This window comes from Rhinoderma darwinii, chromosome 5 (genome assembly GCF_050947455.1).
Source record: "Rhinoderma darwinii isolate aRhiDar2 chromosome 5, aRhiDar2.hap1, whole genome shotgun sequence".
Lineage (NCBI taxonomy): Eukaryota > Metazoa > Chordata > Amphibia > Anura > Rhinodermatidae > Rhinoderma > Rhinoderma darwinii.
This window is the reverse complement of record NC_134691.1, coordinates 337,388,343-337,407,076: the sequence shown is the minus strand read 5'-3', so window position 1 is coordinate 337,407,076 and position 18,734 is coordinate 337,388,343. Positions and strand designations below refer to the sequence as shown.

The following is an 18,734-nucleotide window of genomic DNA, read 5'->3' as shown; positions in this document are numbered from 1 at the left end:
TACGTGTGCGGCCAAAATGGACTCTGATCCTTCCTCGGAGTTTGGAGTGTGACTGGAGGACGGGCCCCGGGAGCTGCTTTACGTTACACGTCAGGGCACAGTACGGGCGCCTCATCAGATCTGACGGGGATAATACATTACGTGTTCATTCCTCGGCCGCTTCTCATTGGGTGAAGAGATTAACCCTTTAAGGACACAGCAAACTTTTTCGTTTTTTTCATCACTGCGTTCCAAGAACCATAACTTTTTTATTCTTCGGTCTATGTAATCGTATGACGGCTTGTGTTTTGCGGGACAAGTTGTATTTTTTGAAGTTACGATTTTGGGGTGTATATAATTTATTGATTAGCATTTAGACATTTTTGGGGCGAGGGAAGAATTTTTTTTTAAATTACGCCATTGTTTTTTTTCTTTTTCACGCTGTTCATTGTTCGGTATAAATAACATTTTATAACTTTATTCTACGGGTTGTTACAAATTCGGCGATAGCAAATATGTGTCTTTTTTTTTTTAATATTAGAAAGAGCCTAATAGGCACATATGGAGGACGAAGGAAGGATAAAGTATGGGGGAAAGTTAAGCCTTGCTTAAGTTTTCCCCATACTTTACCCTTGCTTTTTCCTCTAAATGATACTTATTTGTGTACACCTCTGGCAAGGCAAAAAAAAGAATATTTTTCCTGAATACACTACCGGAATATTGACCTAATAGGCGCATGCACTTGGCAGACCTGGGGGCCTTTGTTTGGCCCTCGGCTGCAATGATAACCCATCGATCGTGTCGCAGGGGCACAAATAGGATCACATAGAGGAGGTACCTTTCTCTGTAAGGCTGGGTTCACACGACCATGTTACGTCCGTAATGTACGGAATGTATTTCGGCCGGAAGACCCGGACCGAACACACTGCAGGGAGCCGGGCTCCTAGCATCATAGTGATGTACGATGCTAGGAGTCCCTGCCTCGCTGCAGGACAACTGTCCCGTACTTAATCAGTTCACACGAGGCGTATATTTACGCGCCGCTGTCAAATGACAGCGCGTAAATAGACGCCCGCGTCAAAGAAGTGACCTGTCACTTCTTTGGACGTAATTGGAGCCGTTATTCATTGACTCCAATGAAAAGCAGCGCCAATTACGCCCGTAATGGACACGGCGTTCAAGCGCCTGCACATGCCGTTACGGCTGAAATTACGGGGATGTTTTCTCCTGAAAACATCCCCGTAATTTCAGCCGTTACGGACGCTGCCGTGTGAACATACCCTTAAACATCTTATGTGTCACGGTCGCTATTGATCGCGGCATCTAAGGGGTTAAACTCCAGGATCGGAGCCATGTCCAGTCCCAGCAATTTCAGTGGGATGTCAGCTGTAAGGCCCCGTGCACACGACTGTAAAAAAATCTCGGTAATTGCGGACCGTAATATGGTCCGCAATTACGGCCCCATTCAGTTCTCTACGGATAGGTGTCCGTGCCATAGAACTGTACCGCAAAAGATAGAACATGTCCTATCTTTTGCGTTTTACAGGCCGTGCTCCCATACTTTGTATGGGAGAATGGGATGAAAATGCGGGCTGCGGCTGGCAATCGCGGGTCGTGATTATGGGCATGGCTATGTGCATGAGGCCTAAGTTACAGCCGGTACCCACAGGAGATGGCGCTGACACAGCTACTGTGCCCTGGTGCCCATGCTATCACCATGACATACAGTAATAGTACGGCGGTTCACTGGAACGACCCGCTCACCATTACGTACTTTTACATCGTGGAGCGGGAGCGGGAACGGGTTAACGCCTTGAAATTATTAAGACCGAACAGATTTCCTTTGCCTATTTGGGATCTTGTCCTAGTTCTCAAGGGTCTGACATTTTCCCCTTTTGAGCCTCTTCAAGAGACTCATCTAAAATTTCTGTCCTGGAAAACGGTCTTACCAGTCGTCTGATTTAGAGATCTTTCCCGATTGTCTTCGCACTCTCTCTTTCTTGATGAAGATTCCCTCTGACATTAAAGGTCTGCTCCGGTTTGTGATCTGCTTATTGTCCAGGGACTCTCCTAATAAGTAGCAATTGTCCAAAGTGTGCTGGGACCCCCGGCGATCAGCTGTAAACTGTGGGGAAACCTGGCAGTAAGTGTTCTATTTCCCTGCAGCGCCACCACAGGGGAAATGAGGCATTACACAGTGTCCATTCATATCAATGTGTTGTCTGTGTAATGCAGAGCAGGACAGGTCCTCCAAAGAGAGAGAAGGCCCTATGCACACGATCGCTCCGTGATTACGGGCACAGCCGGCCGCGGACAGTCATCCGCATTACTAAGTATGGGAGCACGGTACGTAAAATAAAAAAAATAGGACATGTCCTATTTTTTTATGGAAGGTTTCTACGGTACGAACACCTTCCCGTAAATATACCGGAATGTGTCTGTCGGCCAAAGAAATGAATCGGTCCGTAATTACGGAAGAAATCTACGGTTGTGTGCATGGGGCCTAAGCGCTCTCCACAATAGATGAGGATCCAGAACAGAGGGGACCCCCCCCCTCTATTAACTCAGAATTCCCGAATAGGGTGTATTGAAATGGGGTTTCTAAATTGGACAATCCCTTTAACTAGGCAATTGTTCTTCTAGCTTACTCTCCGCATTAACAAAATGAAGAACAGGAGAAACGTCATTCCCTTGATGGTAGAAGTCGACTACGCTATAGATTCTATCAAAACGACGGAACCCTTGCCCAACAGAGACAAACGGAAACCAGTGGCACCGGATCCGTCACCATTGAAATCAATGGTGATGGAAATGGAAACCTATGGTTTCCGTTTGTGTCAGTCAGGGCTCCGTTCCGATGGAAAACTCAGACGGAACGTCGCAACGGAGTCCTAGAGCAGATGTGAACGAAGCCGTAGACGGTATTCCCCCTCCTGAAGGCGTCTATGTCCACACTACCAGGTTTACAACTACTTCCTGGGCAGAAATGGGTGACGTTCCGCTTCAGTATATCTGCCGTAGAGCTTCTTGGGTCTCCGCGAGGACCGTAGTCAGTCATTATAGTCTGGACATAGGAGATGGAGCGCGGCCTTCAGCCCTGGAGTCTTAAATAAGGCGCTTACATCTTTCCCTCTGCTACCTAAATTCCTGAATGCTGCCAAGGGCGATGACGAAGAGTAAAATTTACTCACCTGAAATTTTCTTATCAGTTCCTAGGCCGCACCTCTTCTCCCACCCCCAAAATATAATTTTTTTTAGCAAGTAACGTTGGCTAGTTATTTCACATCGTGGTTCAAGTAGCCGCACCTCATACAGCCACGTCGTACACAGCCACGTCGTATGGCACCCCCTGGTGTCCTCGCAGCACGTCTGCCTACTAGACCACATTTAGTAAGGCCCCATGCACCCGGCTGCTTCTGCGTGCAGGGTCCGGGATTACGGCACGGACGGCCTCAGAGTGTCATCCACGGCCCATCCGCAATTTACTGACTGTGCACACATTGATTTCAATGAGCCCGGACCGTATAATGACTGGTCCTATGACTTGACCGTGGTTTACGCGTTCCGTGCATTGGCCATGTGCATGGGCCTATAGAAACGAACGGGTCAACAATTCATCCGCATTTTTGCGGGTGAATTGTGGACGCCAAAACACGCTCGTGGGCATTAGGCCTAAGACTGGAGTATCTTATTTCAGTCTAAGTAAAGGAGGCAGCTGGAGCGATTTGTGCCAAATTTATTATTCATAAATTTGGTGAATTTTGAACGGACAGAAAATAAAAATCGACATCTGGTATAAAGACGTGAATACATGAAAATGCAGCAAATTTTTGCACAAATTTTACTGCACTTCGACTAAGCCGGGTCTCCTTGGAGACCGCAGACACTTTTCAAATTTGTCGAGTGATGAGAAAAGTCTCACATTTTACTGTATATTTGTCACATCACCGTTTGCGTAAACCTGTCGTTATCGCGGTCCAGTAGTTCAGTCCCGCCCTGGTCCTCTTGTTCACATGGGAAGGGGTGATTCCCGCTATTGCGTGGCCCATAGGACCAGGCACACTAGAAGCGGTTTCTTCTCACCGGCGCTGCACGTTCTAAGAGGTAATCGAAAGAACAGCAGGGGGCGCTATAACAAGTATTTCACAGCAATATCTACAAAAGAGCATTTTTTTTTACTAATTCCAATTCTAAAAAAATTGTTCTGTTTTGTGTGATCTAACAGAGAAATGTAATATTTACTCGTGGGACAAACCCTTAAAGTGATTGCACAGTGTTAGAAAAACATGGCTGCTTCCTGTCAAAAACAGCGCCACACCTGTCCACAGGTTGTGAGTGGTATTGCAGCTCAGCTATATTAACTTCAATAGAGCCAAGCTGTAATACCTGCCACTATAACGGACAGCTGTGTTTTAAAGAAAATAAGTCATGTTTTTCTAATCTTGAATAATCCCTTTAAGGTTTAAAAGGAGCGGACGATATGACAGGTTTATAAATGTGTCCGACTTGATATCTCATGGGGATGAAGTCCAGTCTCCTGCTCTCCTTTATCTAATGACAAGCCTACATTGGCATGTTCCCCTGGCTCTCCTTCCCTCTCCCCTCATCTACTTGTCAGTAAGTGTTAATGCTTTGTTTCCTTAAGACGCACCACAAGACAAGTGGGGCCCACATTGTGCAGGAAGGGCCACAGTCCCGCACCAAGGAGGACTTGGAGTTGTGATACTATGATATTACTTTGTAACTGTTGAGAAAGGAAATCGGGGAGATTCGGAAAACGGTCAGAGGAAGTGGCGCACAGCAAAATTGTCTTAAGCTCCGCCTATTTATATAGGACACGCCCCCAAGCAGCATTCAATTCACAAACATGGCCTCCTTGATCACACCCCAAAATAAATACAGACTCCAGACCCAATAAACCAATGCAGATCCAGAGACCCCTGACAAGACCACTAAGTAAAAACAGATTGGAAACCCCCTAAACCAATACAGACCCCAGACCAGAGCCCTAAATACAGACCCCAGACCAGAGCCCTAAATACAGATCCCAGACCAGAGCCCTAAATACAGACCCCAGACCAGAGCCCTAAATACAGACCCCAGACCAGAGCCCTAAATACAGACCCGAGAGCAGAGCCCTAAATACAACCCGAGAGCAGAGCCCTAAACCAATTTAAAAAAATGTTCATACTTACCCCCTCCCTCTTCTCTGCTCACAGTCCGGCCTCCTGGGATGACGTTGCAGGCCATGTGACCACTGTAGCCGGTGATTGGCCTGGGATTGGCTGCAGCGGTCACATGGGATGAAATGTCACCCCAGGAGGCCGGACTGGACAAGAAGCAGGGAACTCTGGGTAAGTATAACTTAATATTTTTTTTTTTCTTACTTGCGATTTTTGCGGCAGAATTTCTCTGCGATTCCGCCGCAAATGTCACAACACACACCACTTTGTTGCGGGTTTAAGCACCCCATTGAATTCAAAAGGGAAAGCCCGCAACAGAAGAGCAGCGATTACCGCAGGTTAATTCATGTGCGGGTTTTTTTCGGCACATTTTTCCACAGTGTGAGGACGAGATTTGTCGAAATATCACCTACACTGCTGCTACTGTAATACGCTGCAGATTTTTTGCAATTAATCCGTTGCAGAAAATCCGCAGTGTTTATACCCTTGATTTGCCTATTCCGGGAAAGTTGGCAAGCGTGTACTATAGCGGTGTTCGGGTCAGTTCACATATAGCATATATACTGCAGATATTGCGGAAAATCCGCAGCAAATACAGCAGCAGCAGAGTGGATGAGATTTCAACAAATCTCATCCACACGCTGCGTAAATACGGAGCGGAAAAAACGCTCAGAAATTGACCTGCGGTGCGTTTTTTATTTCGCAGCATGTCAATTGTATTTGCGTAAACGCTGCTTATTTGTTGCGGGTTTTCCCCATTGAATTTAATGTGGAGGTAAAACCAACAACAAATAGCAGGTGTTGCGTTTTTGTGTCGCAAAAGCAGCAAATCCGCCGCAAACAACACAACTCAGAAAAAAAAAATCGTATACTTACCCAGAATTCTGTGTTTCTACATCCAGTTCGGCCTCCGGGGGTGACGTTTCAAACCATGTGACCGCTGCAGCAAATCACAGGCTGTAGCGGTCACATGGGATGAAACGTCATCCCAGGGCTGCAGAACGTCATGACGTCGGAGGAACGCGTCGCCATGATAAGTATCCATTTTGAGCAGTTTTCCACAGCGGACATTCCGGACGAAAAACTGTACCACAATTTGGTGCGGTTTTTTGGCTGGAATTCACTGCGGCGCACAGGGCGGATACGCTGTGCACGTTTACGCAGCATATCTGCCCTGTGTGAACATGACTTTGTGAAGGAAGGTCCCGGCAGGGCACTACATAGATATTTTCTTTTACAACAGCTACAAAAAGTCAGCAGAACTCAAAACCTGGAATAAAAGCTTTTAAAAAAAAAAAGGAATTCAGGCTTTTCTGTAAGCAGCAGTACCGTAGCTTGCGGGGTGGGTGGCAGCCCTGGTGCCCACTGAAATGGTGGGGCCCAGGGCCAGTTCCCCAGCAATGGCATATCCCGGTTTCAACTGTATCTGCGTCCTCCGAGAGCTGGCGGCTCCTTGCTCCAGCCGTGAGCTGCTCGACGCAGACAGGCGCAATGTAGTGACGTCATCGCGCCTGTCTGCACAGAGCCACACACTGCACAGAGCGGAGGAGCAGAGGGATCTCTGACGTTCCTCGTGGGAACGGGGATTGGTAAATATTTTTTTATTCGGTACTATGGGGCATTATACTAGGTATGGGGGGGCTGCAATACGGAAGTATACTGTATGGGGGCAGCTTTGGGGGAATTATACTGCATGGGGCATTATACTTTGTCGGGTCAGCTATGGGGGCATTATGCTGTATGTGGGCAGCTATGGGGCATTATACTGTGTAGGGGCAGCTATGGGGCATTATGCTGTATGTGGGCAGCTATGGGGCGCTATACTGTATGTGGGAGGCATTATACTGTGTGGGAGGCACTATATGGGCATTATGTGTGGGGACAGCTATGGGGCATTATTCTGGGTGGGGCAGCTATAACAAGCTGTCCTGAAATGCCTGAGGAGCCAGTTGGCGCCCTATGTAGAGTCAGTACCGTGGGGAAGGGTCACATGACCCCTCTCAGCTCTGCTGAATGGCTGAGGCGGCTCACAGAGGGGAGGAGCTTATGATACAATGTATCCTCCAGCCCCACAGTGACATCACTACACCCACCAGGAACCAGTAAAATGTATCAGCTGTAAAAGGATCAGGTCCAGGGAGAGGTTCTCTTTAAATATCCTGTCTCGAGATGCCTTGTAAGATGACCATACAGGGTTAAACTAAGATGTTAAAGGGGGTTTCCAGGTCTTCTGTAAAGCTTATTTTTTGCTTATTTAAAGGCAACTTCCTAATACACCGAGGAGGATTTACTATAAAATGTGCCACAGTTATTAACTGTTTGTGCTGTGTTTGACAAGGGTGTGTGGCTAAGGCTTCGTTCACATCTGCATTGCGTTAGAAAGAAACGGCAGTGATTACCGCTGTTGTGTCTGGTAAAATCACTGACACCCGACGGAAAGTTGACGGAACCTATTGAAGTCAATGGGTTCCGTCGGCCGTGTCCGTTGCTTCCGTTATTCCCTTCTTCGGCTCCACTGACGGAGAACAACGGAACGTCACAACGCAGGTGTGAACATAGACTTAGTGGAAAATGGGATGTGCGCCAGCTGAAAGGGGTGTGGCTTACAATGCGCCGAAGTGCATCAAAACGACGCCACATTTTAGGGCAAAAAAAAAATGCCATAAGCGAAGCCAAGAGGTGGTATAAGGAAGAAAAAGTGACCAACAGGTCTAGCAATACGCGTGAAATGCATCACACACACACGATCAGGATAGCAGGACAGGACTCAGCCCCTGGATATACAGTATATACAGTTGGGCTGCAGGTGGCCGCACTCTCTCACTAAACTCTGCCCATTTTTCAAAAAGTGCAGGGAAAAAAAAAAAAAAAAAAAATTGTGCCCAAAACGATTTCTTTTCTATTTTTCGTGCAAATTGCGACTGCCATAGATAGTCATGAACCCCCCCACCATGTAGATGAGAAAGTTGCAGAACTTTCCATTATAACGGAAGAAAACTCCTTTAAAAGTGTTACGTTGTGGCTGGGGGGGGGGTGTATAATATTGCTGTTCTATTATCTAGCATGTGGGGCCCCAGAGTAGGGGCCCATCTGGGACGATTACCTCTGCAACCTCTATAGCTACTACACCACTGCTTTGAGATACCCTTATTTAAAGAGGGCCCTTGTCTCATTAATATATATATGTCCTAAGGGAGCATGGGCCGTAACACGGAGGACAACCGCGTAATATAGATAAAAACAACTCAAACACCAACCACTAAGATAAAAAGCCTTTATTCAAAAGGGAAAAAAAGGGGTTAATCTTCCATCACATCCACAAGCCGATACGGAGCGACATTCACACACTATAGACCTGAACACAAGAGTCGGGACTGTGGCGTTTATCCGGGGCTTGAAAATACTAAGAAATCGGAGGAGTCCATTGAGATGCGGCGCCGCTCCCAGAATGGCTCCCGGATGGATGGCTTCACGAGACTGATCAGAGGTAGACGTCCAGATGAAGGATGGAATTGCCGGAGTGCACCATTTATAAACCGATTCTCCTAGACAACATGGAGGACTTCTAGCGCCTGTCAGATACCACATTAATGCCGCTGGTCCGGGGAACGGCGGTAACTCAGTTCTCTTCTACCTCAGACTCCGATTCTAGAAGACAGAGAGTTATATAATGATTGAAGGGCAAATATGAGATATCACTGACCACATCCAGCACAATATAGCCATGGAGAAGAGCTAGACATTTGTGTGCTGCCACCTAGTGGACACATTTATGTATTCGTCATTTTGTAAGTCATACCGATATTTATAACTTTTTTGGAAAACAAAAAAAATCAATCATCATAAGTCAACTTTGTAATGAATCTTATTTGGGGAATGTGGCATCTTCCTCACTTTCCAGCAGCCTGGGGTTGCTCTTTCCCAGTCGGCAGGATCTCTTTGAATGTTCACAAACCTCCTCAGTCACTAAACAAACCCATCTAGAGTAATACAGTAAATAGAAGACACTGTGGAAGGGGGAGGTGGGGGATGCAGCTGCAGTTCTCTATATCTCTCTGTGTGTCTACATGTATTGAGATTTTAATAGAGAAACATTAGGGTTGTGATGTGGTCATTCCACAGTTTTAGGCCCCATGCACCCAACTGTATTTTTCATCCGTAATTACGGACCCATTCATTTCTATGGGGTGTCCGTTCCGTAGCAATGATCTGTAAAATATAGAACATGTCCTATTCTTGCCTGTAATTAAGGCACAGACTCCCCATAGAAGTCTATGGGCGCTTCCATATTACGGACGGCTACGGATGTGCACTTGTAGCCGTCCGTAATTACGGAAGCGTTCCTAGGTGATGCCAGGTTTGCAGAGGTTGCACATCATTTGTGGTTTGCTTCTTTTTGCGGATCAGTATATATGGATGCTCTACGGACCGTATTCGCGGATACCGTACCGTATATGTGGATAAATTGCGGATGACAACGGATCCGTATTTACGGATGGATGAAAATACGATAGTGTGCATGGGGCTTTACTATATTCAACATGCTACCAAATGTCGGCTGAAATAACTGATCACCACTAGGTGGCAGCACAGATCCAGAGCCGTTCTTTGGTCCATCATCACGGCTTTTGAGCCTTAAAGGGGTTTTCCATTTTTATGTGTATAAAGTTTAAAGGGGTTTTCCCACAATGAACATTTATCTTCTATCCACAAGATAGCAGATAACTGTATGATCGCTGAGAGCCCCACCACTGGGAAACCCTCACCGGTCACTAGAACGAGGGTCCTGACCACCGTTCCTCCTCACTGCATGATCGCAATGGAAAGGATTTTGAATGGAGCGGCAGTCACGCATGTGCGATCGCACTCCAGTCAATGTCTATGGGAATAATGGAAACAATCAAGCGCTGTACTTTAAATCCTCTCTGTGTGATCGTGCAGTCAGAAGAAACGGGGGTCGGGACCCTCGTTCTAGAGATCGGTGGAGGTCTCCGCGATTATACATTTTTCACCTTTCCTGTAGGTCGGTGATAAATGTTAATTGTGGGAAAAATCCTTTAACAACTAAATAAAGTTCTGCAACTTTCTAATTAACTTTGCTTTTCAATTCCTCACCGTTTTCAAGATAATGGCTTGCTTTCAGCGAATTAGAAGACAAATCTCCATGGCAGTTTGCTACAATGTATCAGTCTGAAATCCAGGCTGTTTTGCTCCATTACATTGTCTAGCGCGAGGATTTATAACTAGACTCTAGACTGATACAATTGTATCTACTAGGACTAGGTATGTATAGGTTAACAACCTCTGAATATAAAACAATACTGTTCTCATTCACTGACAGCAAGCAAAGATAAAAATTGTGAAAAATAGAAACAAAGTCTATTAGAAAGTTGTAGAACTTTTCATTTTAACAGAGATTCAGCTTTACTTACATAAAACTGTAAAACCCCTTTAATGGCAAGACACTTTTTAGACATTTTACACACATGGTCAATAAAAAATTACTTTTTCAATTATATTTTTTTATTTTTTACACTGTAAAAATACTAAAACATAAACGCTAAAAAACTGAAATAGAGTCTCTATCTGCTATATATATATATATATATATATATATATATATATATATATATATATATATAATCTCATATTTATGCTTTAATTGGATGTTCATTAGCATTTTTTATGTTACTATAATTATTTTTTTTTCAATGTGTCCCTCAAAAGGTCAGAAAATGCCTCTGGGGTGATGCCATAGCAGCCCGCTCATCTGACAATAATATAATCTAAACTAGAATATTTAGACCCAGCAGCTGTCTTCGGACTGCGGTTACGTAATCGCCAAAAACAATATAAAAAAGAGTCACTGCCACTTCTTCTATTCTATGCACAGCGCTCATTGAGTGTTTTCTTTCAAATGATCGAATAGGCACGAACCGATAAAACAAAAAAGTTTCTGTCTTCTATTTTGGGTCATGACTTCGCCATTCCAGGGCACCGTAACAAAGCACCACTGGAATATATCCGGTTAATAAACTGTGAAAAAACATACGTAAAGTTATTACTGATTACCACTAGGTGGCAGCAAATACCATGAAATACCTCTTGCAGGAACCTACAATGCAGGTGTGAAACACCTGGACCCAAGGAAACATTGTTACCGGAGGTGTTGCAAAATTCTAAACATTTCCGATGGATTATACCAAAGCCGATCTGAGCGTGCGTTTTGGAATCAAGTAACACAGTAATTGTCACATCATATGTCATGCTCCGGTCACATCCAAAGATGCAATTACAATTCTGTGCTGCCAGACACCAAGATCCTATAATACACTGCATTATAGAAGATAAATTTGTCATCAGCCAAATACTAGTCAATGCTTGGAACAAACACTACATCTCCCACAATGCACCACAGCAGAGCACACCATTAAATAGCATGTTAATTAATGGTTTATTTATTTTTTACCTTCTTCTGCGTTGTGTAACCACTCAATAAATTTTTTCATCTGGTCAAGAAATACGCTTTTCCCCTTGGCGACGTGCGCTTCCTTGTACCACTTCAGAATGGCTTAGTCTCCCAATACATCAGCTGAAATCCGGGACAAAATTGAGTAAGTGCACGGCCCCATGTGACATTAAGCATTTTTTAGGCATGTTGGTCAATTTTTCAAGATCTCCAATACAACAATGTGCACATAATATGCAGAACTGAAAAACAAACAAGAATCCAGCAGCTGCTCCTTACCAAGAGGTTTTATCTGTAATAGTCTGGTAGTAATTATACCAAAATACAGCAGCGGAGCCCACAGCATTTATTCACTCATCATCACAACTCTCATCATTTATAAAGAGAATAACCACCGAGGCTCATTATAGAGCAAATCCATTCAGGTATGAAGATTCTCAGTTGTTCCAATCCATTATTATCCATTGAGGAGAGTATAATATAACTACTATAATACTGCCCCCTATATACAAGAATATAACTACTATAATACTGCCCCCTATATACAAGAATATAACTACTATAATACTGCACCCTATATACAAGAATATAACTACTATAATACTGCCCCTTATATACAAGAATATAACTACTATAATACTGCTCCTATATACAAGAATATAACTACTATAATACTGCCCCCTACATACAAGAATATAACTACTATAATACTACCCCTATATACAAGAAAATAACTACTATAATACTGCTCCTATATACGAGAATATAACTACTATAATACTGCCCCTATATACGAGAATATAACTACTATAATACTGCTCCCTATATACAAGAATATAACTACTATAATACTGCCCCTATATACAAGAATATAACTACTATAATACTGCCGCTATATACAAGAATATAACTACTATAATACTGCCCCCTATATACAAGAAAATAACTACTATAATACTGCTCCTATATACGAGAATATAACTACTATAATACTGCCCCCTATATACAAGAATATAACTACTATAATACTGCCCCTATATACAATATAACTACTATAATACTGCCCCTATATACAAGAATATAACTACTATAATACTGCTCCCTATATACAAGAATATAACTACTATAATACTACCCCTATATACAAGAAAATAACTACTATAATACTGCCTCCTATATACAAGAATATAACTACTACAATACTGCCCCCTATATACAAGAATATAACTACTACAATACTGCCCCCTATATACAAGAATATAACTACTATAATACTGCCTCTATATACAAGAATATAATTACTATAATACTGCCCCCTATATACAAGAATATAATTACTATAATACTGCTCCTATATACAAGAATATAACTACTATAATACTGCCCCCTATATACAAGAATATAACTACTATAATACTGCCTCTATATACAAGAATATAATTACTATAATACTGCCCCCTATACACAAGAATATAATTACTATAATACTGCTCCTATATACAAGAATATAACTACTATAATACTGCCCCCTATATACAAGAATATAACTACTATAATACTGCCCCTATATACAAGAATATAACTACTATAATACTGCCCCCTATATACAAGACTATAACTACTATAATACTGCTCCCATATACAAGAATATAACTACTATAATACTGTCTCCTATATACAAGAATATAACTACTATAATACTGCCCCTATATACAAGAATATAACTACTATAATACTGCCCCCTTTATACAAGAATATAACTACTATAATACTGACCCTATATACAAGAATATAACTACTATAATACTGACCCTATATACAAGAATATAACTACTATAATACTGTTCCTATATACAAGAATATAACTACTATAATACTACTCCTATACACAAGAATATAACTACTATAATACTGCTCCTATATACAAGAATATAACTACTATAATACCGCCCCCTATATACAAGAATATATCTACTATAATACTGCCCCTATATACAAGAATATAACTACTATAATACTGCCCCCTATATACAAGAATATAACTACTATAATACTGCCCCTATATACAAGAATATAACTACTATAATACTGCCTCTATATATAAGAATATAACTACTATAATACTGCTCCTATATACAAGAATATAACTACTATAATACTGCCCCCTATATACAAGAATATAACTACTATAATACTGCCCCTATATACAAGAATATAACTACTATAATACTGCTCCCATATACAAGAATATAACTACTATAATACTGCCTCTATATATAAGAATATAACTACTATAATACTGCTCCTATATACAAGAATATAACTACTATAACACTGCTCCCTATATACAAGAATATAACTACTATAATACTGCTCCCATATACAAGAATATAACTACTATAATACTGCCCCCTATATACAAGAATATAACTACTATAATACTGCCCCCCTATACAAGAATATAACTACTATAATACAGCCCCCTATATACAAGAATATATCAACTATAATACTGCCCCTATATACAAGAATATAACTACTAGAATACTGCCCCCTATATACAAGAATATAACTACTATAATACTGCCCCTATATACAAGAATATAACTACTATAATACTGCCCCTATATACAAGACTATAAGGGTATGTTCACACGTAGTCAACCAAAACGTCTGAAAATCCAGAGCTGTTTTCAAGGGAAAACAGACCCTGCTTTTCAGACGTTTTTTACCAACTCGCATTTTTACCAACTCATTTTTTTACCAACTCGTTTTTGGAGCTGTTTTCATTGGAGTCTATGAGAAAACAGCTCCAAAAACGTCTGAAAGAAGTGTCCTGCACTTCTTTTGACGAGGCTGTATTTTTACGAGTCGTCGTTTGACAGCTGTCAAACGACGACGCGTAAATAACAGGTCGTCTGCACAGTACGTCGGCAAACCCATTCAAATGAATGGGCAGATGTTTGCCGACGTATTGTAGCCATATTTTCAGACGTAAAACGAGGCATAATACGCCTCGTATACGTCTGAAATTTGGCCGTGTGAACATACCCTAACTACTATAATACTGCTCCTATATACAAGAATATAACTACTATAATACTGCCCCTATATACAAGAATATAACTACTATAATACTGCTCCCTATATACAAGAATATAACTACTATAATACTGCCCCCTATATACAAGAGTATAACTACTATAATACTGCTCCTATATACAAGAATATATCTACTATAATACTGCCCTATATACAAGAATATAACTACTATAATACTGCTCCTATATACAAGAATATAACTACTATAATACTGTCCCTATATACAAGAATATAACTACTATAATACTGCCCTATATACAAGAATATAACTACTATAATACTGCCCCCTATATACAAGAATATAACTACTATAATACTGCCTCCTATATACAAGAATATAACTACTATAATACTGCTCCTATATACAAGAATAGAACTACTATAATACTGCCCCTATATACAAGAATATAACTACTATAATACTGCTCCTATATACAAGAATATAACTATGGAGAACACTACTACCTACGGTCACATTTATTCCACTAGGTTTTTTCTCACCTTTATAGAACAGGACTTTTATCTTCTGGAAGGCCTTCATGAAGTGGATGTTGTCATAACAGTATTCCTGAACTTTTTGAAGTAAGACGAGTTCTGATTGGCCTTGGGTGCTGAATACGGCCAACAGAGGAGAATATTGCTAGAAAAGAAGGTGATGACATGTGACCATCTATTTCATGATGTAAATTTTTTTATATTTTATGATGAATACCATCACTACATTCTGGATATCTTATACTAATCTTGAGTTTTGTCATGTCTTACACTCCAGTTACATCCAGAGCTGCACTCAGAATTCTCTTGGAATCAGTCAACACAATGCTGACAGACAAAGCCCTCACATCTATATTCTATAACAGTGCATTGTAGGCAATTATGGAGGGAAAAGCAGTTCAATGTCAGGCCATGCAGGAAAGTAGCAGAAGTTTAAGTGCAGCTTTGGATGTGACTGGAGTATAAGACATAAGTAAAGTGTTATAAATAACACTATAAAAGTGGGCTATACTTTAACTTTTAGCTTCCAGTCTTCAGATGAAAAAGAGTTAATGCTCAGCTTCTTATCAGCATAAAGTGTCAGGTGCAGTCATGTGACAACTAAGCTCCGCCTATGGTGGGAACGTTTTTGAAAAGGGAAGTTAAGAAAGTTGCACCATGGGACAAAACGAAAATGATAAATAAGGAAAATTTATACATTCACATTTTACACGTTTCAAGCCCGATCATTGTTGGTCTCCTTCAGGGCGTATCATCGATGTAACGGAGTATAGAATATGTGGGAAGTGGAGTTTCCCTTTAAGAGTCCCCACCTTCAAGTGCTTCAGTGCTTGCTCCGCCACCAGCTCTTCTTTCTTGTTCCATTCTACGGCGTTCATCACACAGGTCCACAGGAGCCCAATCACCGCCGCCTCGGGTAACTCGCTACGTTTCATCTCCTCTTTTAAGAACAGCACAATCTGCAAACAGCGAGACGGTCGGATGAAAATTACAGACACGAAGGGGCAGCGGAAGTATCATTTATGGGAGTAGGTGCCATTTTTTAACTTCTGTGGGCAGTACATTGTGGCATTAGGTGTGCACGGTGTTGTTACTCCAGTACCAAATGGTGGTATTATGAGAGTGGTGATTTGTGGGGTTATGTGGGCACGAATGCAGCTACTTAAGCAACACATGTTGGTATCATGTGGGCACCTACATGGTTAGGATTGGTATTTTGTGGGCTCCTTTGAAGTTGATAGAAGTGACTACACAATACCACCTTACAATCCTGTAGGCACTCTATGGTGCAGTTATATTAGTAAATGATGCCCTTCTCTGGACCCATTTGTATTCACCGTAGCAGCACATTATGAAAACCTGGGGATCTCACGTGGGCACTGTATGGTGGATCTCACGTGGGCACTGTATGGTGGATCTCACGTGGGCACTGTATGGTGGATCTCACGTGGGCACTGTATGGTGGATCTCACGTGGGCACTGTATGGTGGATCTCACGTGGGCACTGTATGGTGGATCTCACGTGGGCACTGTATGGTGGATCTCACGTGGGCACTGTATGGTGGATCTCACGTGGGCACTGTATGGTGGATCTCACGTGGGCACTGTATGGTGGATCTCACGTGGGCACTGTATGGTGGATCTCACGTGGGCACTGTATGGTGGATCTCACGTGGGCACTGTATGGTGGATCTCACGTGGGCACTGTATGGTGGATCTCACGTGGGCACTGTATGGGGATATCATGTGGGCACTATAAACATTATGTGGGCACTGTCTGGTGATATTATGTAGTGTGTTTTATCTATAGAAAATAAACAAACTTTCAAACTTTGGGCAATTTTTAATCACAGGGCCGATATAGACAACCCTCTGTACCGTTCTTATGTCTGGGCGCACTCCAAGCAACACCATCATATGAAAACGTCGCACCAGAACACAGGACTGCACCAATAATAAGAAATGTGCTGGATTTCTCCTCTAATTTTGCATAAAGTAAAGAGAAGTTCGCACAGAGTTTTTTGTAGGCAGAAAAAGTCTGAGTTTGAGGCAGATTTTGGACTGCCAGCGTTTTTTATCTGTGTTTTTGCAGCATTTTTTTTCCACGGGCGTTGAAGCTAAACAAGGATCGCAGGCACAAAACACTCAGATTCGAGCGCCGCAGGCTATTTCTGCCTCCCGTTTATTTCAACGGGAGGTCAGAAACTGTGTGAATGGACCCAAACATAGAACCCAAGGTATTCATCTAAACTGCACACATGATAAACACACAGAGACTCCCAAAAGTACAATATAAGAAGCAGCGCAACCCTGGAGCCGAAAAAGAAGGCCTGCAATCTGGATGGTGGAGAAGAGCAGCAACTCCAGACTGTTTCCTTTGTGTAGATCTTGATGGAAACGTTACCTCTTTGATTGGACATTCCTGAGATAAACGTTCTTGTAGCTCCTTCTGCAGCTCCTTCCGTGTTCCCAGAGATTGCTGGACCCGCAGGAAATCAGACAGCTCCTTCAGGTCAGCATCAGTAAAATACTTCGCGAAATGTTCTACCGTCTGCCGATTGGCTGGAAATAGCTCCTAAGTCAATGATGCAGAAAACAGAAACACACAAATGGAGCTTATAATATTATATAATTTACCACAATACTGCACGACACCAAGAATGTCAGGATAAAACTCCACTACACTATTACATCCAAATTATTATTCATAGGAGGCAGTATTGTAGTAATTATATTCTTGTATTTAGGGGCAGTATTATAGTAGTTATATTCTTGTATATAGGGGTAGTATTATAGTAGTTATATTCTTGTATATAGGGGGCAGTATTATAGTAGTTATATTCTTATATATGGGAGCAGTATTATAGTAGTTATATTCTTGTATATAGGAGCAGTATTATAGTAGTTATATTCTTGTATATAGGAGCAGTATTATAGTAGTTATATTCTTGTATATAGGGGGCAGTATGATAGTAGTTATATTCTTGTATATAGGGGCAGTATTATAGTAGTTATATTCTTGTATATAGGGGGCAGTATTATAGTAGTTATATTCTTGTATATAGGGAGCAGTATTATAGTAGTTATATTCTTGTATATAGGGGACAGTATTATAGTAGTTATATTCTTGTATATAGGGGGCAGTATTATAGTAGTTATATTCTTGTATATAGGGGGCAGTATTATAGAAGTTATATTCTTGTATATAAGGGGCAGTATTATAGTAGTTATATTCTTGTATATAGGAGGCAGTATTATAGTAGTTATATTCTTGTATATAGGAGCAGTATTATAGTAGTTATATTCTTGTATATAGGAGCAGTATTATAGTTGTTATATTCTTGTATATAGGGGCAGTATTATAGTAGTTATATTCTTGTTTATAGGAGCAGTATTATAGTAGTTATATTCTTGTATATAGGAGGCAGTATTATAGTAGTTATATTCTTGTATATAGGAGGCAGTATTATAGTAGTTATATTCTTGTATATAGGAGCAGTATTATA

The 18,734-nt window shown here is 41.6% G+C and overlaps 1 protein-coding gene across 1 annotated transcript in view; it reads right to left on the bottom strand.

Annotated features, from left to right (window-relative positions):
- Positions 1-8,462: 8,462 nt before the first annotated feature.
- Positions 8,463-18,734, bottom strand: part of BZW2 (basic leucine zipper and W2 domains 2) — a 41,813-nt gene continuing 31,541 nt past the window's right edge. The window contains 6 exon segments of the mRNA XM_075828279.1: positions 8,463-8,810; positions 11,632-11,754; positions 15,235-15,373; positions 16,041-16,187; positions 17,633-17,803; positions 17,866-17,872. Coding sequence (XP_075684394.1) covers positions 8,782-8,810; positions 11,632-11,754; positions 15,235-15,373; positions 16,041-16,187; positions 17,633-17,803; positions 17,866-17,872 — 616 coding nt within the window. The 3' untranslated portion in view covers positions 8,463-8,781.